General features: G+C 44.9%; 1 protein-coding gene across 3 annotated transcripts in view; it reads left to right on the forward strand.

Moving 5' to 3' along the window:
* Window positions 1–24,335, forward strand: part of macrod2 (mono-ADP ribosylhydrolase 2) — a 382,263-nt gene that overhangs the window by 265,090 nt on the left and 92,838 nt on the right. For all 3 annotated transcript variants that reach the window (XM_084021577.1, XM_084021576.1, XM_084021578.1), the window contains exon 6: window positions 622–743. In XM_084021577.1, the coding sequence (XP_083877703.1) occupies window positions 622–743 (122 nt within the window). The remainder of the gene's footprint in view (window positions 1–621; window positions 744–24,335) is intronic.

Genomic DNA, 24,335 nt, shown 5'->3' on the forward strand with positions numbered 1-24,335 from the left:
TGAAATACTTTTCAGTGTGTCATTGAAATCCTCCCATTCAGTGGGCCTGAATGCAGCACCTGTGAAGAAGCTTTCTGCTCGTCTATTGATGTTGACCTGTCCCGACCGACCCCCCCGAGAAGGCCAAGGGTATAGTCGGGGGGCAGAACGCAGAAGATTAGGTTTCTGTCAAGTCACTGCTTAGATTTCTACTATTTTCTCTGTCATCACTCCTGTGATTCAATTAAGAAGCCGCATTCCATGGGTCTGGGCCAGGGCCAGACCGAGGAGGCCGCTGATTGACAGGTAAAGACATTACTATGGAAAGGGAAGGAGAGGACAGGGAGAGATATGAATATTTGAGGAGCATAAAAGAATCTTGTAATTGATTTTCTATCTAAGCCGCCGTTTCATTTACTGAATAAATGCGTTCATTTCGGGCACCGGGGGTTGTTCATTCTGCCCCTCCATTGTCTCATTGTGAGGACAAACGTAATCGTATTTTCTATTTGATGGCGACGATTAGGCAGATAAAACTTTGGCTGGACCGCTCAGCTGAATTGTGCTCATCCTCTCACTTCACTGGGTCAGCGGTCGTTTGGTGTGCTGAATTGTTTTTTTTGTGTCGCCCCCTTGTGACAGATGTGATCCACACCGTGGGCCCGGTGGCCAGAGGTCATGTGGGTCCAACCGAGACCAACGACCTCACCTCCTGCTACCAGAACTCCCTCAGGCTGATGAAGGAGCATGACTTGAGCACTGTGGTGAGTACAGGAACGCCCGCCACGCTTTCCCCCCCTCATCTGAGGGGGAAAATGTGTCTCTGTTCTGTGCAGCTATAAAGAAAGACTGTGCTTCTGTGTTCTTTACTTGACAGTGAATAAGCCTTCAGTGGGGGAAAAAAGCTGTGTTTGAATTTTTTTTTTTTTTTTAGGAAAATTTGGAAAAGGTACAAAAACAAAAGGATTTAGCATCTTTCATTTCAGATACAGTTCTGAAAAGCCTTAATCTTCTTTATTCAAACAAAGGCGACGGAGAACACAACAACATGGTTATGTTTCATGTTCGTCAAATGAAGGCTTTTCATGTGGACTACTTACTGCTTGTGATTAAATGAAAGGCAGGCCTCTTGCATCCACCTCTCCATATTTCCACAAGCACACGAGTCTTTCCGTAAGAATGTTTTCAGAAGCAACTTTTCAGTCAGAAAAATGTGACCTTTTCTTAAATCCTCTAATGGTCTTGACGTAGATGTTGGTATTTTGTCTGGAACCAAAGAGTCATCTCGCATGTGTTGATTCTTGGGTACGTCTGTGCCACCTCCTCTGTTTTTTAAAAAAACACCAGAAAAAAACAGGTTTTAGTGAATGTGGCTGATTCATAAGAGCTTTAGATGAGACAATGCACACACAATTCACAGCTGGCAGCCACTGATCACACACACACACACACACCAACCCCTGCCTGTTCCGGACCGTATGTTCCAGTCTGGTCCACGTGATATATGGATTTGCCCCGGCCCACAGAGGGTAAACAAATCAGCATCGCACCAAATAGCCACAAATCACATGTTCTGCGGCAGCCTGCCTACTGGCCCACAGCCTCATCAGAAGCCAATCAATGAAAGTACTCACCGACAGAAAGAGGAAAGCTCCGACGAGTGCCTGTTTCATTAAAGATGATTGTGACAAATTCCTTATATGATTACGAGTGCCGACAGACACTCGCAATTTAATGGATTGTGAAGCAAATGGCTGAAGTTGTTGTGGTAAGTGTTTTTTCCTCAAGTTTTATCAAAACGGGCAGCACGCCTGCTGAGCAGATATGATGAGCCACAAGCATGACATCACATAATATCATACAACAATAGCATGATTAACTCGGCTGGAGGCTTCGTGGGCAGAGACCCCCAGACCTCAGAGCACAACTCGTCTGCCTTCATCCACAAATGTTATTTAGCTTATGCCTCGCTCTTGATTTATTTATCCAATAATCCATATATTTATGAAAGGGAGTTTGTGTTTTCACTGGGAGCTGCCTGGATCCTGTCTAATGTATTTATACAGCTGCTCTGCGTTGACCGGGCCTTCAGTGAAAACAGTGGTGTTATGTGATTGACTGGCCTTGTAGGATGAGCCTGTTCATTATATTATCTTAGCCACAGTCCACCCCGTCTCTCCTCGTTCCCGAGGACGGCGGAAAAGTCTCAAAAAATAACTTCTTTCAAGCAAGAATGTGGCCTTGATGTAATTTGTTTTACTGTAGCCAGCCTCGCTACGCAAGACTTCCTTGAAGAGAGGCTCTAATGTGTTCTCAAACCCTAATTTGTTGTTAACAGTCAGTCTCGCGGGTCTCTTGGTTGCACAATGACTCCAAGTCATTTTAACTCATCTGAAGGGATCTTACTTTTTTTTTTTTTTTTTTTTTTTTGCCGTGTGAGAGAAACGAGATCCCAGCGAGGACGGGCACCCCGCCAAGAAAGAAAAAAAATAAAAGTAAAAGAGGGGCGGTCTGCATTTGGGAATCCTAGACGGCCGGGTCCCTAATGGGGATTCCAAGGCATTACAAAGGAATAGGAGTCAAAACAAAGCCTAACGCAAAATAAACTTGAGCATGAAAGATTAAAAAGAAGCAGAGCTCGGTAGTTAATCCCCGTTTCTTGGAGCTCAAAGCCCCGCTTTAGGCTACCAAACAGTTGGGCTACCACAGCCGGCTCATCAAACCCTCCTCGTGACTGGAGCATGTCAAGACGGGGACTTTACTGGGAATACCACAGAAGTTCAGCGCTGGAAATGCATTTCCTTTACCTTAGGGCAGCTCAGTGTGTATGAGTGAACGTTTACTAGTATCCCCACAAGTCCGACAGAAGATAGAAGAGCTTTCCCCTCGTCCCCGTGTGATCACTGCTCCACTGATTTAAAGCTCAAGCAACTGGGGGAAGATGGAGAATGTAACTTTTAGGCAGTTCCTGGCAGAGTTTAGGGGTTGTTTCAGTTTCCAGGTTGTATTCTTGACATTACGATAAAGTAAAATGATTATCCTCATGTCCCTGAAGTCATAATGTCTTCCTCGTGTTAGCAGCGGATTACCAGGGTGTTTAAATTACACCATTGTGTCATTGTGTACGTTTTGAAAGATAATTGGGAAAGATGTTTTGTGTAAACTATCCCAGGTCAAGTACATTTTAATATCTTTATTTTATAACACCCGAGGCATTCAGCATTAAGTGTTGCATCTCTGCACACAAATCTAGTTATTTATTATCTTTTAGCTAAAGGCTTGAAACTCCTCGCAGATAATTAGCCGAGCAGATATTGGCAGAAATGTGAAGGCACATTTTAGTTTACGTGACAACCGGCGGCCCACAGGGCACGCTCCGAGTGGAGGATGCAGCCCCGAGTCTTACTGGGGGACGGCCTTTAGAGGACCAACCCGAGCCTGTCGTTTGACCCCCACGTTGAAGTGGAGAGTCCAGGCTTTAACACCGCCTGCTCTTTCTTACTCTCTGGGTAAATATCCGATGGCTGGATGGCCTATTGAGTTCTGTTTTCCAAATGATTTGGCTGCAGTGCCTGCTGGGAAGTGATAGCGTCTATATATATATGTGTCCATGTGAATGCATACTGTACTCTATGGCTTCTTCCCTGCTCATATATGAATGTGCCTGTGTGGTGGCAACCCTCTTTCATTTCCTCCCTGCCTAGAGGACTGTTACGCTTCACTGCTTTTTCCCCCTTTTTTTTTTTTTTTTTTTTTTTGCTGTGGCTGAAAGAGCAGCAGGCTGTCACAGCTCCCTGGGCTCCGACTGACCACAGCCCACAGCCAGGATGCCGGCGTGGCCCGGCTGGCCTCTGCAACATCCTACTAGGGGAGCAGAGGGAGCATCTGTGGGCTGGTTGAGCATGGCGTTGTCAAACAGCCCCCTCCTCTGCTCAATGCTTGTTACACTACAGCATGTTGTTGGCTTTCAAAGGAGGCTCAGGTGAGGAGCCAAAAAGGAAATATAGCTGGGAATATGGATTTTTCTTCTTTTTTTTGGCGGATTAATTCCAGACATGTAGTGTGGTAATAACACTGGCTCGCTGGCCGAGGGAGTGAAGATGCTCTAGCAGGCTATCAATACTTTTTGCTCGAGCCAGGACACATTAAATAGGTCTCATCATGGTTTCTCGGATACACAGAGCGTGCCATTATTATGGTCCATTTGGAAATATTGTTGGGGAATGTCTCTACTCAGCACCCATAACTTCAGAGCCTATCTTTTATTCTTTAGTACATATTTATATACGTTTATACCTTTTAGTTTTTATTCTTTTCAATCGTATTTTTGATTTGAGGTCACTGTGAAGGGAAACTGCAAAATAAGCATTGCATTGCTCATTGTGATCTATGTTTCCACTGTGTGTGACAATAAAAATATTAACTCTCACCACATGAACACATGAAGATATGATTGTTTGTTTGTCAAGGTGCCATGCAGCGCGTAACACATGCAGATTTCTCACCGCTGACTGCGACCTGCCAATCACATCCTCTTCCAACTGAACGAATCGTTTCCTGCAATCAGGATTTTATTATCTGGTGAAAGAGAAACGAGTCCCGTCTGCGTACGTGCATTTTAAACGGTGCACTCGTGGGTGCATGCACGTGCTGCATCGTGTACAGTCGGACCCTGGGGGGGGCATGCAGTCCACGGAGCCGAGGAGACGGTTAATGCAGGTCCCCTGTCTTGGTTAGTCATGGAAGGCTGCTCGGATTCTTCCCTGGAAGCGAGCGTGAGCATCTGTCAGGCAGAAACAGACAGACTGTGTGGAAGGGGGACGCCACCATCTGGAAGCCATTCAGCCTTAGACTCTGTTTTGTTTTAGAGAGCGTATTAAACACCCCTTAGACTGTGACCTTTTAGAATAAAAGAATAACCATGTTTACCCAAAACATCATTATCGTTTCATTTCATTTCACTTTTGAGTCTTTGGGGAGTGTTCTGTTGAGACTAAATAACTCGGATTCTTAGTCTTCGGGGGTAGGAGGCATGAAGATACAGCAGGCATTTTTTGTTGTTGACTAATGATCGTGTGGGCAACTGAGCCTCCTTTTTTTTTTGTTCATTATTTGACGTTGACAGGCCACAATTTGATGCTTTCGGAGAGGATCTGTCATTAAGCTATTTCTGGCTGCGTGCGGTGGGCTGGCAGCTGTCAGCGTGGACAGTGACGGGGTCGCAGACTGCATTTAGTGGCCTCCTCTCTGACTCCCCGGCGGCCCTGGAAGTGTTTTGTAGTCATAACACGCTGGCTTCGAGGAGATCCAGCAGGGGGATGCCACAAATTGCCCGTTGAGAAAAATGCTGAAAGCCAAGTGGATTGGAGATGAATGGTGTAGAATGATAGGATTAGCCACCCTTCTCCATGGGCTCATTCCAAGGATGCTAGGAGCATTAGCTCCCATTCATTTTTTTTTCTTTTTTGCCCGACGGCGTTCCCCAGAATGCATTCCTGCGAACAGATATCTTACGGTGACACATCAGCGTGCGGGCGCTGCTTGAAGATGACAGCCGATAGCCGCCGCTACGACAGTCTGTTTAACGGCGGGCGGAGAAGAAACGCCTGCACCGCCGGGAGAAGTGACCGTGGCCCCCGAGGAGGCGTCCATCGGCGCCACGCTGGGGTTTGGAGGGCAGGCTGACTCTTTGCTCGACTAGTTTTAAAAGGAAATGATATGAAACAACTTTTACTGTTCCACCTTTATTAATGTAGGTCAACGGCGATATTTGAAAATGTGTTTTTTACTGCTGTGTTTAAGTGCACTGGAGGGTCTTTTGTCATTATTTATGTTTCCAAATACTACCATATCAAACTTAACGACTTTGTTCTCCACTTTATCCCATTTTGGTTCGCCGGCTCCCCAAGTGATTAATTAATTTTCATTTATGCACTGAACAGATCGTGAGCAAACTTTTCCCTCCATCCTCTCACCCCTACCCCTTCCTCGTAAATTCCGTGTCCGCGAGTGCCGGCGACTCCGCATTTAATTATATAATGGCCGAGTGAAGTATGGAGGCCCGCTTGTGCACATACTTGGCTTCTGATCACAGCAAAGTAAACTGTGCCGTTAATTGCGATAGAATAATGAGAGGTTTACTGCTGATATGCTTACACAACGCGGTCGGTCTTTGTGTCTCCACCACCCGCAATTCCATCCAACTTTACTTGGAATCCATTCAATGTCATTTTCTTTATGGCAATATTTGGAGGATTTAATCTGCAGCTAAACTGTGGACTCTATACAGACCTTCCCAGCCAGATGCAGTCACTTTATGTAGCGCCTTTTTTAAGTGAAGACAGAGAAGTGCCTGCTGTTCATGATTTACAGAGATTCTACTAAATATCAGTGTTTAGCCTTCTGCACACTTTGGCCACGTACCTTTTGATTGCAGCTCTATTCTCCATGTACCTGAGCTCTATGAAGATAAAGCCCCTCATGTCATAGTATGAAGGCCAGGGAAAGAAAGAGGCAACAAAAAATCTGCTTCCTCTGATGTCAGGTGAATAGGTTTTTCTTCTACCCGTTTTTGTCTCACATCTAAAAGTTGGCCTTTTTTGGGTTTGTTTTAAAGCTTTGCCACTGGGCGGGTTTGCTTTGTTCCTTCGGTGTGGTTTGTTCCTTTTGTCAAATTGCAGATTCAGTTTGAGTTGAATCTAGAGAAGAAATGGACACCTAGCTTGAATGAGCCACTTCTGTACATGCTTCCAACTCTCAGGCCCCTCCCCCACGACCACCGAGCTCCTCCCCCTCGACTTCGTGCCCTTTGAAATCCCTTAGATCACGCCACCTTTAAAACGTCGGTCCGATGTTGACTCTGGTTTTATCACGGGCACCGTCGCCATCTTTCTTTTTTTCCTTCTTTTCCACCGGTGTTTTCTTTTCCTTGGTTGTTTTGGACCTCCTCGTTTCGGTTTTTAACGAGGAATTGGAAGCTTGTTGCTACTTCCCTCCGCCTCCCCCCTGTGATAGTGGTACGACCCGAGGGGGGAGGGGCTCTGTGTGTGCACGAACACAGCCCTGCGTGCTGATTGGACAGGATGATCAGGGCTCTACGTGCACGTAGAGGCGTGTTTTTTTTTTCTAAAACCGGATGATTTATGTTCTATCGGAGCGTAGTGTCGGCTTCAGTGAATATGATAAAAAAAAAATGTTGCCGACTGGGACTATAACACCCAACCCTCTCTGTGACCAGTGAGCCAGTCGTTGCTCCCAGCCCACTTCCACATACACTACCTGCACGCAACGCAAAGGTTAATTAGACTGAAGCTTTCAAAAGGTCACGTCACCATTTAAATTAGTCTGTGCTATTTGTCTGATTCAAATGATTGCCAACACCGGGCCAATTAGATCCAATTACACTGATAGCCGTTGTGGTGATCTGCCATGTAGTCTTCACTTAATGGCCATTGGAACCCCAATTAGCCCAGTGCCCTGATTGAGAAGGAGGCGACCCCAGCGGGTGCTGGTTCAGGTCCACGTCAGTGTCCCTCGTCACTCCAGGAGACTGCAGAACTTTAATGCGGGGTGTTATATCAGGATATGTAAAATGTGACATTTCCACACACCTCCAGTGGTAATCACAGTGGATGGGGATTGAAGAGGTAATCTCCCGGCTGTCTGCGTGGAGTGGGCTGATGTGAGCATGCTAGTAGCGTCTTACTTATTACAAGCACAGGAAGCCTCATAGCAATCACCGGGGAGACTGAACCCCCGTCTAGCTACAAAGGCTACTCTACCTGCGAGGGGGAAATGTCAGCGGTTCCGTTCTGAAGTAATGCGCTGTGACAATAATAAAAGCTCTTCAAATAATTTGAGCACTAAAGCACAAGTCAACCTATATGAGACTCTGATTTGTGTCTGTCTCTGTACCTGGCTGTGAGGAGCTTCGGTCTCCTGAATGTCTATGAGGCTCACATCCCTCCGCGGCGCTCTCCGAGAATAGAAGCCAACCGAGGGACTGTCGGAGGAAGTTGTTGATTAAACAGATGTCTTCCCCCCCCGCCGTACGCCACGAGACAAGAACGCCACAAAAGGCGTGCATTAAGGAAACACACCTGAAGAATGTGAGCGATACAAAACAAAAAGCATCTCCGTCTCATCTTTGTGTCTGCCTCACAACAGAGCTGCTGGTTTTGACGTACGGAGAATAAAAAAAGGCTCAGGGATCTACCCGAGGAGAGAATAGCTGAGTGACACTTAGCTCTGATTAGCAACAGTCTCATTCATGAGTCTCACGGCGTTTGTCTTTGGAGGGGCTGCTTACGGATGGCATTGTTTGACAAGAGAGCAACTGGAGTGGAGACGTTCATGGACGGCGGCGTCTGGTTTGGCTTTGAAGCCTCCTCCACTGTACACAATCCCAACGAAAGGAACCAAAAGCCCGTTTTTTTCTCCTCCAGTAGGCTCCCATCTGTTTGGAGTGGGCGCTTCAGTCCGAAACACAGCGTCATCAAACGTTTCCATCCAGCAGCTGATAAAGGGGGACGTTAAATAGATAACATGCAAAGCAGACCGCTCTCAGAGCCTCGACGGTTGCTCCTCAGCAGAGTAAATCCCGCCGATCTCACAGATACTGTAACAGATTGCTGTTCAACGGCAGCGGACCTCGGTAGAATGACTTCTTGTTTACATCATTATGGTTAATTGCCGTGCAGAGTCAGTCCAGCCAACTGTGTGTGTGTGTGTGTGTGTGCGTGTGTGTGTGTGTGTGTGTGTGTGTACGTCAGTGAAGCCGGACAGAGCTGTCAAACTCTCATTCATCACATTACTGATGCAGCACCGTCCCCAGGGTGACGCCTCGTGCTGCTCTGGTGTGTTTGGTCGTCCCCGAGTCGACGCCACTGGGTGGGATTATCCAACCAACACGAATAAATTAATAAGCGGGGACCCCCTTTTGTGTCTAGTCATGTGCAAATCGTCATCAAAGTCAGCTCCGAGACCTCCATCCGGCCCCTGCAAATCCTGGCGATGCATTATGCTGCTGGAAAATGTTTTAAATAATTCCATTAATGCACTTACAATTACAAGTGGAGATGTTTAACACGCATCTGCATCCAAAAAACGACATAGTTCGTCCTCAAAGCTCTCGCTCTCCGGCGCCCTCTGAAGCCAGGTGTCGAGCCCGGCGTCGACCTTGCCAGGGCTGCGTCCATGAAACTGGAATTTCCTGGTGCATCGCAGGGTTCCATTTCAACAAGCTTGCGCCCAATTATCCTTCAATCACGGCTCCCCGGTCAAACACATGTGTTTGGTTCCGAGTACAAGGTCTCTCTCCATCGTGGGTCCGACACACCGGGGACATTTCGTTCTGTCGCTCCCCACGTGAAACCTTTTTTTCAAGGGTAGACAATCCGACGGCATCTCGGATAAAGATAAATGGCACCCGAGGAATGATTCACTTGGTTATGTGTTGTTCTTACACTAACTAGCAATTATGAGCACGGCAACAGAGACGAAGACGCAGCGGAGTATATTACATCGGCCCCTTCAGACATACAAATTAGTAGCCTGTCAGGCCGCTAAAGGTTCCTCTTATTCTTAATGTTTCGGTGAATAAATACGCCGAGATCAGCTTTTCATCAGACTCCCCATCGCACACACATTACTTCTATTCAAATTAATAAAAGGGAGCTTCTATACAATAAAAAAGTATTTGGTTCATTAATGACATTACTGTGAATGATGTCATTTAAAAAACAGTGATTAAATCACCTTGAGTTGTATCTTCTTTATAACGGGACGTAAACCTTTTCCTCACCTTGAAACATAGCGAGCTCGACTCGTCCCGGGGTTTTGTTCATGCGTCGGTTCCCGTGTGTTTCATCAAAGAGAATGCATCAGGCGGAGAGCTGACAGGTATGGGGAGCCTTGGGAGTGTTTGTTGTTCTTTGGTGTGGTTCAGAAGTGCACGAGTGTCTGTCTACATCCAGGGGTACGTGTAGAGTTAGAACTGAATATTGATAAAAGTCCCCGTCTGCTTAGCATGTATTTATGATCGGCATTGTTTGTGGTTTGATGGCAGCAAAGAGGGAACGGGCCGACCAATCAGTCGGCCCGTATTTATGCACTTATGACCAGTGTTTCCCACAGGATTTTTGGAGACTATGGTAGGGGGGCTTGCGATCCTCTAGGGGGCATGCTCCCCGGGAGAACATTTTGAATAGGTTTGATTTTAATGCATCAATTTTGGTGAATTTTGAGAACCAAAATATCAATTGCTGACCAATTTCTTACAAATTGCTGGTACTGATACAAATGTTGACACACTAAATGTACAGTGCTGAGCCTTTATACTATTAGTTTATTATGACTATTATTATTATTATTATAATATAAGTGGGTGACTATTCCTCAGCCTTCCTTGGTGTTTTGGTTTTGACATACGCGCATGCACTGTAAAACTCGCCAGCTGAGGGGGGGTGAGGCGGATATTGCCATGGCGACGGGGAAAACAGAACGTTGATGAGCCAAACCAGCCGCGAGGATTTCCCCTTATAATAAGCGCTGCTGCCCTCCTGTTTAGGCCTATCATTAGAGCCGCTAGTTAAGTCCATTTGCCTTGATAAAATAATTTTGGGCGAACATTGAGACTATGGCGGCCTAAATTAGACGATGGCGGTCCGCCATAGTCTCGTCAATGTGTGGGAAACACTGTTTATGACATCAGCGCAGACCGAATCCAGACTCGGCACACACAAAGTTCCAAGTCTTGCCCTCTCAGCTATGGAGACCGCGGCCGTCCTCCCCCAGGCTCAGGTGAGTGAACGACTGTGTGCATTGGCAGACACACCGATGTTTATGCTCTCCTACATAATTCTTTAATCACGGAGCTATTACCTCCACGCATACACCTAGTTTAGTGCCATTATTATCTCCCAAGGTCACAGCTAACGAGGGCTGACGCGCTGTGCCTGGCCTCTGCTGATTGACTCACAATTTTAAAACTGGCTCAATTTAGAGCCTGCTCAGCAATTCAGGAGGCACCTTGCATGGGTTTTTATGAGAGAGAGATGTATTAGCTCTAACAGTGCAGGATTGTGCTGCTTTGATGCTGGACGTTGACCCCCCGGGGGTGTAAGATACGTTCTGCCTCAGTAACACCTGATTTTGAATGTGGAGCTGCTCCCCGAGTTGAGCCCCCACCTTCCACATTCCTATTCCTGCTCCAAGTTAATTAAAAATTATACGACATGTTAGCATTAAATCATTATGAAGTAGGCCTACTGAAGTAATCATTTCGTGGGGTAATTTAGCAGATTAAACATTTCTTTCATTGTCAACCGGCGACCTTGCTATCGTAAATGTCACACTCGCCTTTTATGAATGATGCCATGACTGTCAGAACCGCCAGACAGATTTAAATTTAAATCGGCTATTACTGTACCTATATCTGGCCTTTTCATTTCACATTCAGGTGGACCTAGGAGAGCCCAAAGGTTTAGTCACCATGTTATATGAATGAAGTGCCTGCCGGAGCGAACACTAGGGGGGAGAATCTTGTTTCATGGGGTTTTTTTTTGGCCCACAGCTTGAAATGCCAGGTACCCTCACTTAATATCTAATATAACATCCATGAAACCCCCTGGTGGTGACAATGTGCATGGAATCCTTATTGTTAAGGTCCTGCTCCTCTCATAGGAGAGCAAAGACCGTGAGATGGAGAATGTGGAACAAAAGATTTCTGTTCCCTGAATGTGTCAAGTAGAATACCCAATAGAAAAACCTTTTCAACAGATTTGCTCTCGGCATTCCTTTTGAATAACACGTTATGTCTTCATTTCATCCGGAATTCACACAGAAAAGGCATCGAGCAATTAAAAAGAACAACCGCACAACAGTATTTCCCACTCAGCGATGCGGTGAAGAGGCTCCATTATGAAATTGGAGTGATTCGAGATAAAATAAGCACATAAGATTGCTTTGCCGTAATCTCCGGATTCCTAACATGTGGTATTATTGGCTCCCCACCTGGGCCCCGGTCCTGCAGAGTCCTCGGCTTCACAGGAAGGAGGCTGAGTCATGAGGAAATCGTGTATGTGTTTGGCAAAGAGCTCCGCCAGGCATAATGATGATGACCTACATGATGGCCTCTTACCAAAGCATAATTATGACCCGCTCTTATTATTAATCAGGCTTCTAACTATTGATTAAGACATGTTACAGAACAAATGCACCACAAGCTGCTCCAGTGTTTTCTCTTTTTTTTTTGTCTTCACAAAGAAAAGACATTTTCCCTGAGTAACAGAATTATTCGATTACATTATTTATGGCAATAGAACATCAATCTTCATTCCTATAAAGTGATGCAGTACATTTTTGCTCCAAAAAACATTTGATGTATTTGGTGCAGAGAAAATGGTTTTTCCAGTTTTAGTAACTAATTAATGCTTTATCAATATTCATGATGAACTCCACATTTAGAAGGCTGTAATTAGCTGTATTATCCTCTGGCCATGTGTGAATAAAAAAAAGAAAAGAAAAGAAAGCATTTTCATGTAGTTCAGCAACAACTCTGGTTTCTGACCAAAGGTATACGTTGTACTAGGGGGTGAGTATTGTGAAGAACCTCATGATACCATAACTATCACGATACTTTGGTCACGATACGTATCACGATATCACGATATTCCGATATTAATAAAGATGAAAACACAAGTACCTGTATATGAGGACAGATTGAGTCAAAACTATTTCATTCAAAACAGCCTCTCCATTTTATTAATTCCCATGAAATTCACTGGAATAAATATTGAAAATAAAATGAAAAAGGATAAAGTACTTCATTCACAACGCGTCTAAACAAAAAACAAGCAAAAAACGGAAAATGTATATTGTATCGGGCAACAAAGTACCGCGATATATTGCCATATCTATATTTTTACTCACCCCTACACTGTGTCGTTATATATTACTTTAAATGGGAATCAGATAGCGTTCCAGACGCAAGGCAGGACCACACCAAAGCTGCACTTAGTCCGCGGGGGAGATAGAGATAGCTGGATGGACGCTTTCATAATTCACAGGGAGCCACCTGGTGATTCTCTCAGTCACCTTCCTGTTTCCTCTCAGCCAGCTGCTCCCTGTACTCCCAATCAATCTGCGGTGGCAGTGCCCCTGCAATTCACCGTGACCTTGAGCGGCGTGTCCCCTCTCGTTTCATTTGGGCTTGTCGGTCGGGCTTTTGGGTCCCTCGTCATTCAGAGACGCACCTGTGCTCAGCACCGCTTTTAAACGCGACCCTGGGATTTGACTGCATTTTACAAAAATCTCGTATACACTTCCTTAGGTTGTTCTAACCGCCTCTTTATATGAGCTCAGGTAAAAGATTACAGAGACCGCACGTAGTTGTTTTGACAATAACCGCAGTTTATTTCTGAATTTACATATTGAATACAAATACAGAGTTGCATTCAAGTCTGAGCATTCATATTCCTGATAATAATGATTAGGATGGGTAGGTAGGTAGGTAGGTAGGTAGGTAGGTAGATAGATAGATAGATAGATAGATAGATAGATAGATAGATAGATAGATAGATAGATAGATAGATAGATAGATAGATACTTTACTGATCCTGAAGGAAATTCAATATTGCAGCCAATTTAACAGTCCCTTCACAAAAGGAAGTACTATACCTAGTGCCTAAATTCTCCCAGAGAATTCTTTTTCTGTTGTTGAAGTCTGGAGGTGGCGGGGGGATTTGTTGTTCTGCTCGGATGCCCATAGACATGTACTGCCAGGGCCAGGATAGGGTGGCAGAGTGTCTCCCTTCACGGCCCCGGTGTGACAGAGCTGTCTCTACATGAAGGTGACCCCCTCTCTCTCTGGATCCCTCCACTCTGCCCAGCGTGCCTGTCAGGTCCTTCAGGCGCCACGCTCGATTAGGCGCCTTAATGATGACCACAGCCTCGTGCACTCCAACAGTAGACCCTTACTCCTGCAGACCTCGTGTATATTTTAAATGCTGAATGTATGTATGAGTGCGTGTGTTTCCTCCGCGCTGTCATCCTTGTAAAAAAGGGAGTCCGACGTGCACCCGGCTAGTGTCTGACGGTAGATTTTGATTAAGCCTGAACGCTTGGTGAAATAAATCTCCTTTGGGATTTAAAGGTGAATACTTTGAACAGGCGATCCTTCAGAAGGCTTTTAGACTCAATAAATCCACTAACGCCCCAATGTTTCAAAACACTGCTTTTACAGCCTCATACTTTATCTCCATACCACATCCTGCACCGTAGTGACAGCACTACTTGGAGATGGCAACGAGCCTCGGGGAGCACTCCCACCAACACGCTCACATCTGTTGATCCACCCTGTACCTGCCACCGAGTCTCCGACGTGACGAGGCAGGTGTGTTATGTGCTCTTTCCCCTTGAGGTAGGCAGAGACCATGAGGTTCAGATGGCAGCTGATGGGCTCGGTGTGTGTGCATTCACACATGAGTGAGAATGAGGGGACGGGGGGGCGAGATAAGGCTTCCTCACGACAGCTCATCCCAATGTCTTTACCTTAATGCAGTGTTTACATCTGGAGAGCACACTGTGATTCTCAGGGTGGATGAGCACCACCGTAGTGAAGTCGTAGTTCCAGAGATTTGAAGAGGCATTCCACAACCAGTGAAAGTCAACGACTTGGATAAGTAATTCAATACTATAATAATTAGGGGTGAGTATTGGCAAGAACCTCACGATACGATACGTATCACGATACTTTGGTCACAATATGACAAATTGAGTCAAAACTATTTCATTCAAAACAGTCTCTCCATTTTATTAATTCCCATGAAATTCACTGGAATAACTATTGAAAATAAAATGTAAAAGGTTAAAGTACTGCATTCACAACGCGTCTAAACATGATTTTTTTTTTTTTTAAATCGATCTTTGGAGTTGAAAAATCGATATTGTATTGGGCGGGAAAGTATCACGATATATTGCCGTATCAATATTTTTACCCACCTCTAATAATAATACTGAATTGGTTTGTTTTTTGTTCTGTTTTCTGTGGTGTATATCAGGATATTGGTAAAATGATCATTGACTTTACATCTTGCTAAAACATTTCTTTGCTGTGCTGTGAAATCCATATATCTTCAATTTTGGTGAATCAGCCAAGGTAGAAGTGCCTTGAACTTGCATTCTCTCTGCTGGCCACCAGGGAGCGATTCCTCTGGTTGAAAAAAGACGTCAGATTGTATTAAAGTCGAAGAGACTGACCCCACTTTTAACTTGATTTATCATCTTAGTAAACATTGTGAACGTGAATTTATGTTCTCAATCTCTATTTTTTAGTTTAAAGTCTTCTTCCGTTTTAAAAAATTCCAAGATGGCGGCAACCAAAGCGTTGAACTCGAGGCTTAAAAACTTAAAAACGAATTATGTCACCCACTTCTTATATACTGTCTATGGCTGAGACAAAAAAACAAAAAAACAAAACCTACATAAAACATGTCTGCATGACTGAATACATATATATAATCATATATAATCACGATGTATGAGATGCAGCTTCATATTGTTTCAGACAAGCGGGACTAAAAGCTCATCAAAGAAAGACGCACACACACACCTTCACACTATCACCTTTCAAGAGCCTTTTCATACGGAGGAGACAAAGAGATACAAGGCCCTTCGTTCTTTGCCGTAGGTGTGAATATCATTAGACCTACCGTGAGTGCAATAAATGCGAGGAGGTGCTGTAGCCTTTGCCCATGAGACAATAAAACACATATGGAAATGAGCCGACAGCATGACTAATAGCTTGCAGTTTGAACCGTGCGCCCATCTCAGCGAAAATGCCTGTTCTCTTTAAGTGAGCCATTATACAGTTATCAATGAGCCTGCGTCGCCTCTGATCTCTCTTTTAAGAGTTGCACCCCGAAAGAAGAAACACCTTAGAGAAGCCACCGGCTGGAAATTATGCCCAAAATAATGATAAAGTGAACACAAAGGAAGCCGTCACTCCTCGAGTCCCTCCCCGGGTCCCTTCCTGGGTCCCTAATCCTTCCACCCCTGAGTACGGGACTGCCACACCATCTTCAGAGCTCAGATCAAAGTGGGAGGGGGGGGCTGACCTCCTCAGAGCTTACTCCGTCCTTGGACCAGAGTCCTTTTAAGGGCTACACATATTCACTGAAATGTGTATGCAGCACGCCTCGATCGGGCTTCGCTTTGCATCGACAGTCCTGCTTTGTAGACGTTCCCCGAGGCCGTCATCATATCTGGTACTCATGTGTCGGTTGTATTAAGACAGTTTAGTCAATGCATATGTAAAGCCCTTCATCCAGCCGGAATAAACCAAGGTCAGAAACACCCATTATCGTGTTGATAATATTTGCATTCACGCCAACGGTACTGCGAGCGCTATATCTTAAAATGCACCGGACCAGGATGGACTGTAAATTGAAAAATAGTGTTTTCTCAGGCTAATACGACGCAGGCCATGACCTCCCATCCGGCGACTGTTAATTAGTGTTCTTACCTCTGGGCAAACTCAGATTTATGGCTTCATGTTGCGGGGAGCATAAAAGAGAGTGCAGTGCCGGTGTGGGGTCCGTCCACACAGACTACATGGTTAAACAGTCTTTCATACTGAGAGTACATGGAGATCCCCTCCAAGTATAGACATACTGTGTGTTTGTAAATCTACCTACGGTTCAGCAAGGAGCTCTCAAATCAGCTGCTGAACTCGGACTTTAACTGTGTGATCATGTTCTAGCGTTGTGGTGTAGTAGTATAGATAACACAGTATTATTGCTGTATACTATATATACTGTATATATAAACATATAATCTATATATACAGGGTCGCCCATAAAGTTGGAATCATTTCCAAATGTCCTGTCTTTTATAACGCCAAATAAATGCATGACTATGCATGAATTAATTTCACCTGGTTAATCCCCATCCATCCATCCATCCATCCATCCTATATTTTCTGTATTACCCTGAACTTTGAACCCAAGGCCATAGACAGTATAATCTATGTAACGATGCACTCAAACTATCTACAATCTAAAAGGATATATTTTGGGAGTATTTTCTGATTTACTGAGCATTACACACAATAAAAAGATCAATATCAATTTCATCCTTGCACATTCAGTGCAGAGGGAGATCAGTCACGTTTTTAGCCCGCCACAGCACAAACACTGGCAGCAGAGGGAAATGACGAGCCTGCAACAGACGATTAAATGAAAAAAAGTGATCCAGGCTTCTCTGTCTGACCACAGTAGCTGCACGATTTTTTTTTTTTTTTTCTCCTCGGCTCACCCCAGTCTACCTCGGCTCATAAACATGTCGCAGCGTCACATCATTACATCGCACGGAGTTCACACAGGCGTACAGGATCCATCACTGGTGTTGTGCAAATGGGATCAGCTATCATCAGTGTAGCGGAACTGAGTACGACGAGAGCAATCACAGAGCACCCTGAACTTCCCCTGACAAAGAGTTCATTAAGTCCACTAAATTCCCTCTCGGCCAAAAAAAACAACAACCCCGGCTTCAAATTTTGATTAATTATTCTTTAGAAGCACGAGGCCAGCGAAGAAATCCAGAAGAACACACTGTATGTGTTTGGCCTTAATGTATACAAACATACACTCTTCTAATTGGAAACTGTGTTCCTATGGTTCAATAATAATGATGTACTTACCATTCTTCCGAGAGGTCACCGCGACGCCAGGACGGAGGGCTCGATTCGATTTGCAGTTAATGAGGTTGAGTCTCTTAACAAATGTTAGTTTTTATTTTGTTTTGTGCTGCTTTGGGGAAATGTGGTTATGACCTATTTTATTGCATGTTGTGATTCTGTGCAGATCCCCCCCTGTCTCCATTCACCATTACACCATTACAAGGCCTTTCCATTTTATCCATTTAGACACAAACTAGACAAAACAAGCAACAAGCCATGGAGTTGCTTAATTAGCTGTAATGTTACATTAATAAAAATATGATTTTGTCACTTTGCAGCCTTCAAGGCTGTAGGGAGTTCATATCTATTGGCATTTATATCCAAACTATATTAAAATAAGGGATTAATCCTTCAATAAGTGCCCCTCTTGGTGAGCATTTGGCTGCAGCTAAGAAGAATCTCTACTTTCACGACCCCCTTTCTCTGTTTTACCTCGTTACACCGACTCCTTAGTCCACTACATGTAGTATCATAATACCAGCACACACCTAACACCACCGTAGCTCATAGAAAACCCTTTAAAACCATAAATAATGCCAGGCAACAGAGTAAAGGTCAGTTAAAATCATCAATCATCCCTGTTCCCTTTAGATGTCGGCGGCGGTCGCTTAGTAGCTCGGTTCAAACGACGCCGGCCATTTTTTTTTTGGCGACGCTAGAGAGGCTTTTGTCACTGAGTGCAGGCCCAATATAGCCAGGCTTTTATTTTGGAGGGCTTTCTGGTGGCGGTCATTATCATGCACTATGCGGCAGAAAAATGTTTTTTTTTTGTCCCGCCACAAAGACGGAGGGCCACGCAGCCAAGTCTTCGTATGTATGCCGTTCTGTCACCTCAGAATTCAGAGTGAGGTTTCGGCTTTGAAGACGCTTTGATATGGTGCTTTTGAAAAATGTTGAAGGCCGGCCTTGAAAGGAAAAAATGTCTAATTAGTAGCCTCACGTTGGAAGGGCACCATAGCCTGGCTCTCATGTTGCAAGACCAGAAACCCCTTCTTTTTTTTCTCTCTCTCTCTCTCTCTCTCTCTCTCTCTCTCTGATTAAATGTGGTGTTGAAGTTGATTTATGAATGGGAATTAAACTAATGTCTCATGAAAAATGCTCCCTAATTATTATTTTACTATTCATTTAGATCAACCACTTGGGACTCATCTGCCGCTGCTGCCGCGGCACAAATCAAAAGCTATATTTTAGCATTACGGATAATTCTAACCTCCCAGCTCCATATGCTGCTAATCTCCACTGAGACATTCTGACATGGGGTCTATGGATGTTTGAGGATCCACACATGCCCCGTTTTACCTTCCATGGAGGGATATAGTGCTTGGCTCGTCTCTTTTGCTCCATTTTTTTTTATCTTTAGCATTTCAGCGGCTTTAACTTCCAGATACCTTACGAAACAGCAGTTTCCCGACAGCATCCTAGTATTCCTTGCTTTGATCATTTCTTTATACCCACCTGTAATTTAGGCCTCCGAAATGCAAATGACTGCTAATGCTACACTCCATGCTCCATGCTCAAGCACTCATTGGAATAATCACAGGGCTTTGAGGCAACGAGGCACATTGAAGGATGTGTCTCCTCCACTGCTGAGAGCCGAGGTTCAAATATTCAAATCAAACATTTCTTCCCTTCATTTACTGCCTTTTTTTTTTTTTTTTGCTTCCATCTCAGGATTCAATCAAAACACCTCCTACACTTTATAATGCCATCGCCCTTGTGAACACAATTATAATCAATGTAAAGGCTTTAAAGGCAGCAGATGTTGCATATACAGTATATATCGCAAATTGATGCTCTAGTCTGCTTATTTATGAAGAAATCCATGTTCTATAATAGCTCACATTGTAAATTCAGACATAATACACGATTTTGCAGCGTTATTTCCACCAGTGGAACAATGGAGTCAAATCACTACCATGTTATTTGCAGAAATACTGTTCTTCATTGACAAAATGTTGACTCTCTGTTAGCAGCACGATACCACAGCGAGCAGGAGACGGATCAACAACAGCGAGGCGTCTCACGGAAATCCGATAATAACGACCTGTCTAAAACCGAGTCCTGGTTCAGTTGAGGTAAATAAAGGCACGGCGAGTCCAGATCAGACCACGAAGGCGTCGCTCTATTACCCCGGCTGTCAGTCTGAGGCGATCTCTCCGCTCCACACCCCTTGATATCCACCAGTATGCTAATAGAATCGATCAAATGATGTGTAAAAGACTAATAATAATCTTAAACCATCTGATTTGTAGTGTGCCTGCAGCGGTACAGTGGAATACATTCTGTTATTGAGTTTACCTGACATGTTCCCGACCTACTAATTTCGATTCTGTCAATCACGTTGGGGTTACGCAGAGGTCGCTCAGTTTGTCTCACGATGTGAATTCTTCTCTTTTTTTTTGTCTTTGCCTCTCTGCTGCTCCGTGGTCAGCCAGATCGTTCCGACTGATCCCGAGCAGGAGTACTCATGCATAATTCTGAGCGGCCGTCTGGTTGCATGAGCCCCTCGGTTCAGAGTACTATCATTTTTATGCCGTTCTAAATGCCCCCACTTTAGCGGCGAGGGATTCGGTGTCACCGGCGGACCTCTCACGGCGATTTGAATAAGAAGGGCGAAGAGGATTGGACATTCAATGTACCGGTTTGCAATATATATGTGGGATGTCAAAGTTTTGCAGCGACAGTTTTATGTTAAAAGCTGCTTCTAGTTCCCAATATAACAAGGATATTGTATTTCTATTAAAAAAGGCTTCTTAGTGTACCTGCAGCACTGTGGCTTTGGGCTTCAGGGTGAACCGTGCCTGATCAACCGTACCGCTGGTCATGGACCAGTGAATCAAGTCCTATGCACTTTAGCATTCACACCTTTTTTTCCTCAACTCCACTCTGTTTGGCTGACGGACGTGCAGACGGGGAATCAGTGCTGTGCTCGTGATAAACAACCATAGAGATGGTTCATTATGTCCAACTAATCCCTCTATTTATGGGCAAATCCCAATTAACGTCTTTATTAATACAGATATTTATTAATTAATTAATCCTACCTTAAGTCATCTTTTAAAATGATTCAAATCTAACGTGAAGAGTGGAGGAGAATAACTATACATCTCACCCTGGGATCATATAAGAAGGTGAAGATGGCATATTTCAACACCCAGCCGTGAGGCGGGAACGTCTCACCCTCTTTCACAGTTTGTTTTCTCGCTCTCTCACAGCACGACATCTTTGTAAGCATTATTTACAATTTCTATAGTGCGGATTGTCACTTCTTTCCTCCGATTCTTACCTACCGTTGCCTGGGGGAGAGGGTTTACTTGGCGGTGGCACATTTTCATACCTCACCGCTGACAGGACCCCAGAGGAGAACACGGATGTTCTGTTTCTGGTTCACATTCTCCATCAACAAGGCAGCAGAGGTGCATGTGAACAGCTTATCCCCCCCAATAAGCTGTTTTCCAGAGTGTCATGGCCGGGGGAAGTCAGTCCCCCAGCGTGTAAACACAGCCGGCGCCGCCGAGGCCTTAATGGACGCTCACATATTATGGTAATAATAAAAACGGTCGGTGGGACTCGGGCCATTAGGTTTCCGGGGGTTTCTCACCTTCCGCGTCTCTCCATCCTCCATTTAGCATAATGACAGTCAAACAATCAGTAGAGTAAAAGGGTGTTAATGTGTCATATTTGACTGTCCTGATCCGAAAGCGTGACGCAGCTCTTTCCCAGCATGCAGCAGGTGGCGGATTCAGACAGTAGGCATGACCTACGTGCTTAAAGATTTACAGCAGTCAACAAAGAGGATTCTCTCGGTTTGGTGTCCCGATACTCTGATGTGAAGCCCACACTGTACCGGCGAATAATAACAGACTCGCGGTCGCATTTGCACAAGGTCTCACCGCGTCGCCGCCGTGATTTATAAGCCCAGCTTCCGTCTGCAAACAGCCTCGGAGGCTTGGAGCTACAGGGGCAGCACCCTGCGTCCAGCGCTATTTACTCAGCCAGCCGAGACGAAGCCCTGCAGCCGGCGGGTTTCTTACCCCGTACCTGCCTGCTCACGGGAAGGTGACAGCTGCAGCGGGGCGGCCGCTATTTGCCACAGGTTGAGCCATCTTTACTGTGTCATTTCCTGCTGCTTAACAAATAACTGAAAGCTGCAGGCCGCCGCGCCCTCAGCCGAGTCGCCTCCGCAAAACTTCACAGCCGCACTTTGAAGTGAATAAATCATTGTTTTAATGAGCGGCCGCTGTTGCTTCAATAAAATGAAAAAAAAAAATCCTGATGCAAACACATGCGTGTGAATTCTAATTAGCTGCACCTTCATTAAAAAGCCTTCCTGTGCGTGAACCCCGGGTTTGAATTCTTCCAACGCCCGCTCGCCGCTGTGCTTAATAAAGCCGAGTGAGTGTGCAGAGATGCCCGAGAGGAGAGGTGCTCCACTTTTAAAAATGACGTGATAGATTAGGGAGGAGTCCCGGCAACCGGATAATTTCCCTGGTGACCAATTTCCCAACAATCCCTAAGCAAAGAAAATCAAGCAACAAGCCAACATGTCAGGCGCCGCCTCATGCCGGGGAGCAGGCGGAACATGCTGACTCACTCCTAATGAGCAGCCGGAGATAGAAATAATAACCTAAAGCACGAATCATAGGTCACGCATAGTGCTGACTGTCCCAATTAACACTGGACCTTATAGGGTGTGAGTCCATGTACAGGTATGTACACTAACAAGTATCACAATACTTCTACGGTGGCCCGGATGGAGGGAAATAAGCTTTTCACACTCATCTGCCGCAGCTTTTTATTGCATTCATTTGTGTTATTTTTGGCTTTCGTGTTTCAACAAATGAAAGAACTCATTTGTTTTCTCTAAAGCTGGATCTGATTCACAGTTCTTCGTAGGTCTGACTGTCACCACTCGTCTGCTCTGCATGGGAACGAATGCTAATACTGCAGGTAGACGGGTACCGGCTGTCTCCCCCTCGCTCACCTTGACATTCACAAAGTTTTATTCTGAAGCTTCTACCAAAACTTCTAGAAGCTTATAAATAACATGGAGCGAGTGGGTGTTTACAGATATTCAGGAAATGATCAGCGGTAAGATTAATATCGTGTGCGTAGCTTAATGTAATTCATCGCAGCCTGCAGCGGATTTAAAGATGAAAACGCTGCCAAAATGCTTTTCAGCCGTCACGGTTTTATTGGACGTAAACACGCCTCCTCGCCTTTTTTTCTGCAATAACCGTCCCGTCGGCGGTTGACGGCGACGCCCGCGTGCGCCACGAAGGTGTCAGGATTTAACGGCGTCCCGTTAAGTGATTACACCGGGAACGATCGATATCGCTTAGCGGATCAGACGGGGGGAACTAATAAAAAAATATATATTTTAATTGATTACGCTGATGCCACGTCTTCGCCACAGATGTGTTGAGGTTCGGACGCCATCTTTGAACAGAAGTTGAAGAGAGTGACATCGAGGCCTTGTCAGCTGGGAGAAGATAACGAGGCCGCTGGCTCGGGATCAGTTTGGCAGCCGAGTCTGGCTGCAGGCGTCGACAGGAAAGAATGCTCTCCTTGTCTGATTCCAATCATTTGACTTCCTCCTTACGGTTAAACCGCTTCAATAGATCCGTCAATCTTGATTCCTGCTTGTATTGATTGCTGCCAAATGTAGAATTTGCATAATTTATCTATTGAGATTTGGCGACATTATAATCACATCTATATAAATGTAATTATACAGCTATTAATCTAGACTCTTTAGGTTTATTCAGATCATTTCTTTCCAATACTTTTGGTATATTTGATTGTTTTGTGCTCTCAGTCTCTGAGCCATGGACGCCCGCTTGGCACAGGACTAAAAATGGCCATGCTCTTCCACGCTTCATCATCCGTGGTTTGTGTCAGACCCAGACAGTCATCTGGAAAGGTCAAAGCTCCGCTAAAAGATTTAAATCATCCCACAGAAGGAAGATCCACCTTGACAGGCGGAACTTGAAAACGGGTAAATAAGAGTACAAACTGAGACTCATTCCTCTTCGCATAAAGCAAGGACGAGTGGACCGCTGCATTTCGGAGCGGGTGTCATAGGTTGTGCTGCTTGAGCTGGGGGGGGTGGGTCTACATATTTTATCAGTGTTTGCAATCAATTATTTACTGCTAGAATATGTGAATTTTACTTCCTCTCCCGACGGATCAGAAGTCCGACAACGTGTTTGTCTAATCTTCATAAGAGCAGCTTTCCTCTTTCAGATCTGTTAATTGTGTTTTCAGTTCTAAACTGAAGCGACGTTGGCACGGCAACCGGCGACGACGTGTTTCTAAATGCGAGTTGACGGGGTCAGTGTGGCAAGACAAACTGTTGCTCTTACTTTTTGGCACAGGCAGAATGTGACATATGCGTGTTATTCTTTGATAAATCCCTGTAGTGTTTTGTTACGCTCGTGGAAATGTTTCCCTTCTTTTTCCTCTTTCGTTTGTCGCCCTAATTTTATTAATGTTGTGGCCACGCCTTTTGATGAATGCAGGAAATAAAAAGCGTGTATTCAGCGGCTTCTGAGGACAAATGGGACCTTTGGAAGAAATCCTTTTCTCTTTACTGTTTATTAATATACTTAAAAAGATG

The sequence above is a fragment of the Eutrigla gurnardus genome (assembly GCF_963514095.1).
Source record: "Eutrigla gurnardus genome assembly, chromosome: 11".
Lineage (NCBI taxonomy): Eukaryota > Metazoa > Chordata > Actinopteri > Perciformes > Triglidae > Eutrigla > Eutrigla gurnardus.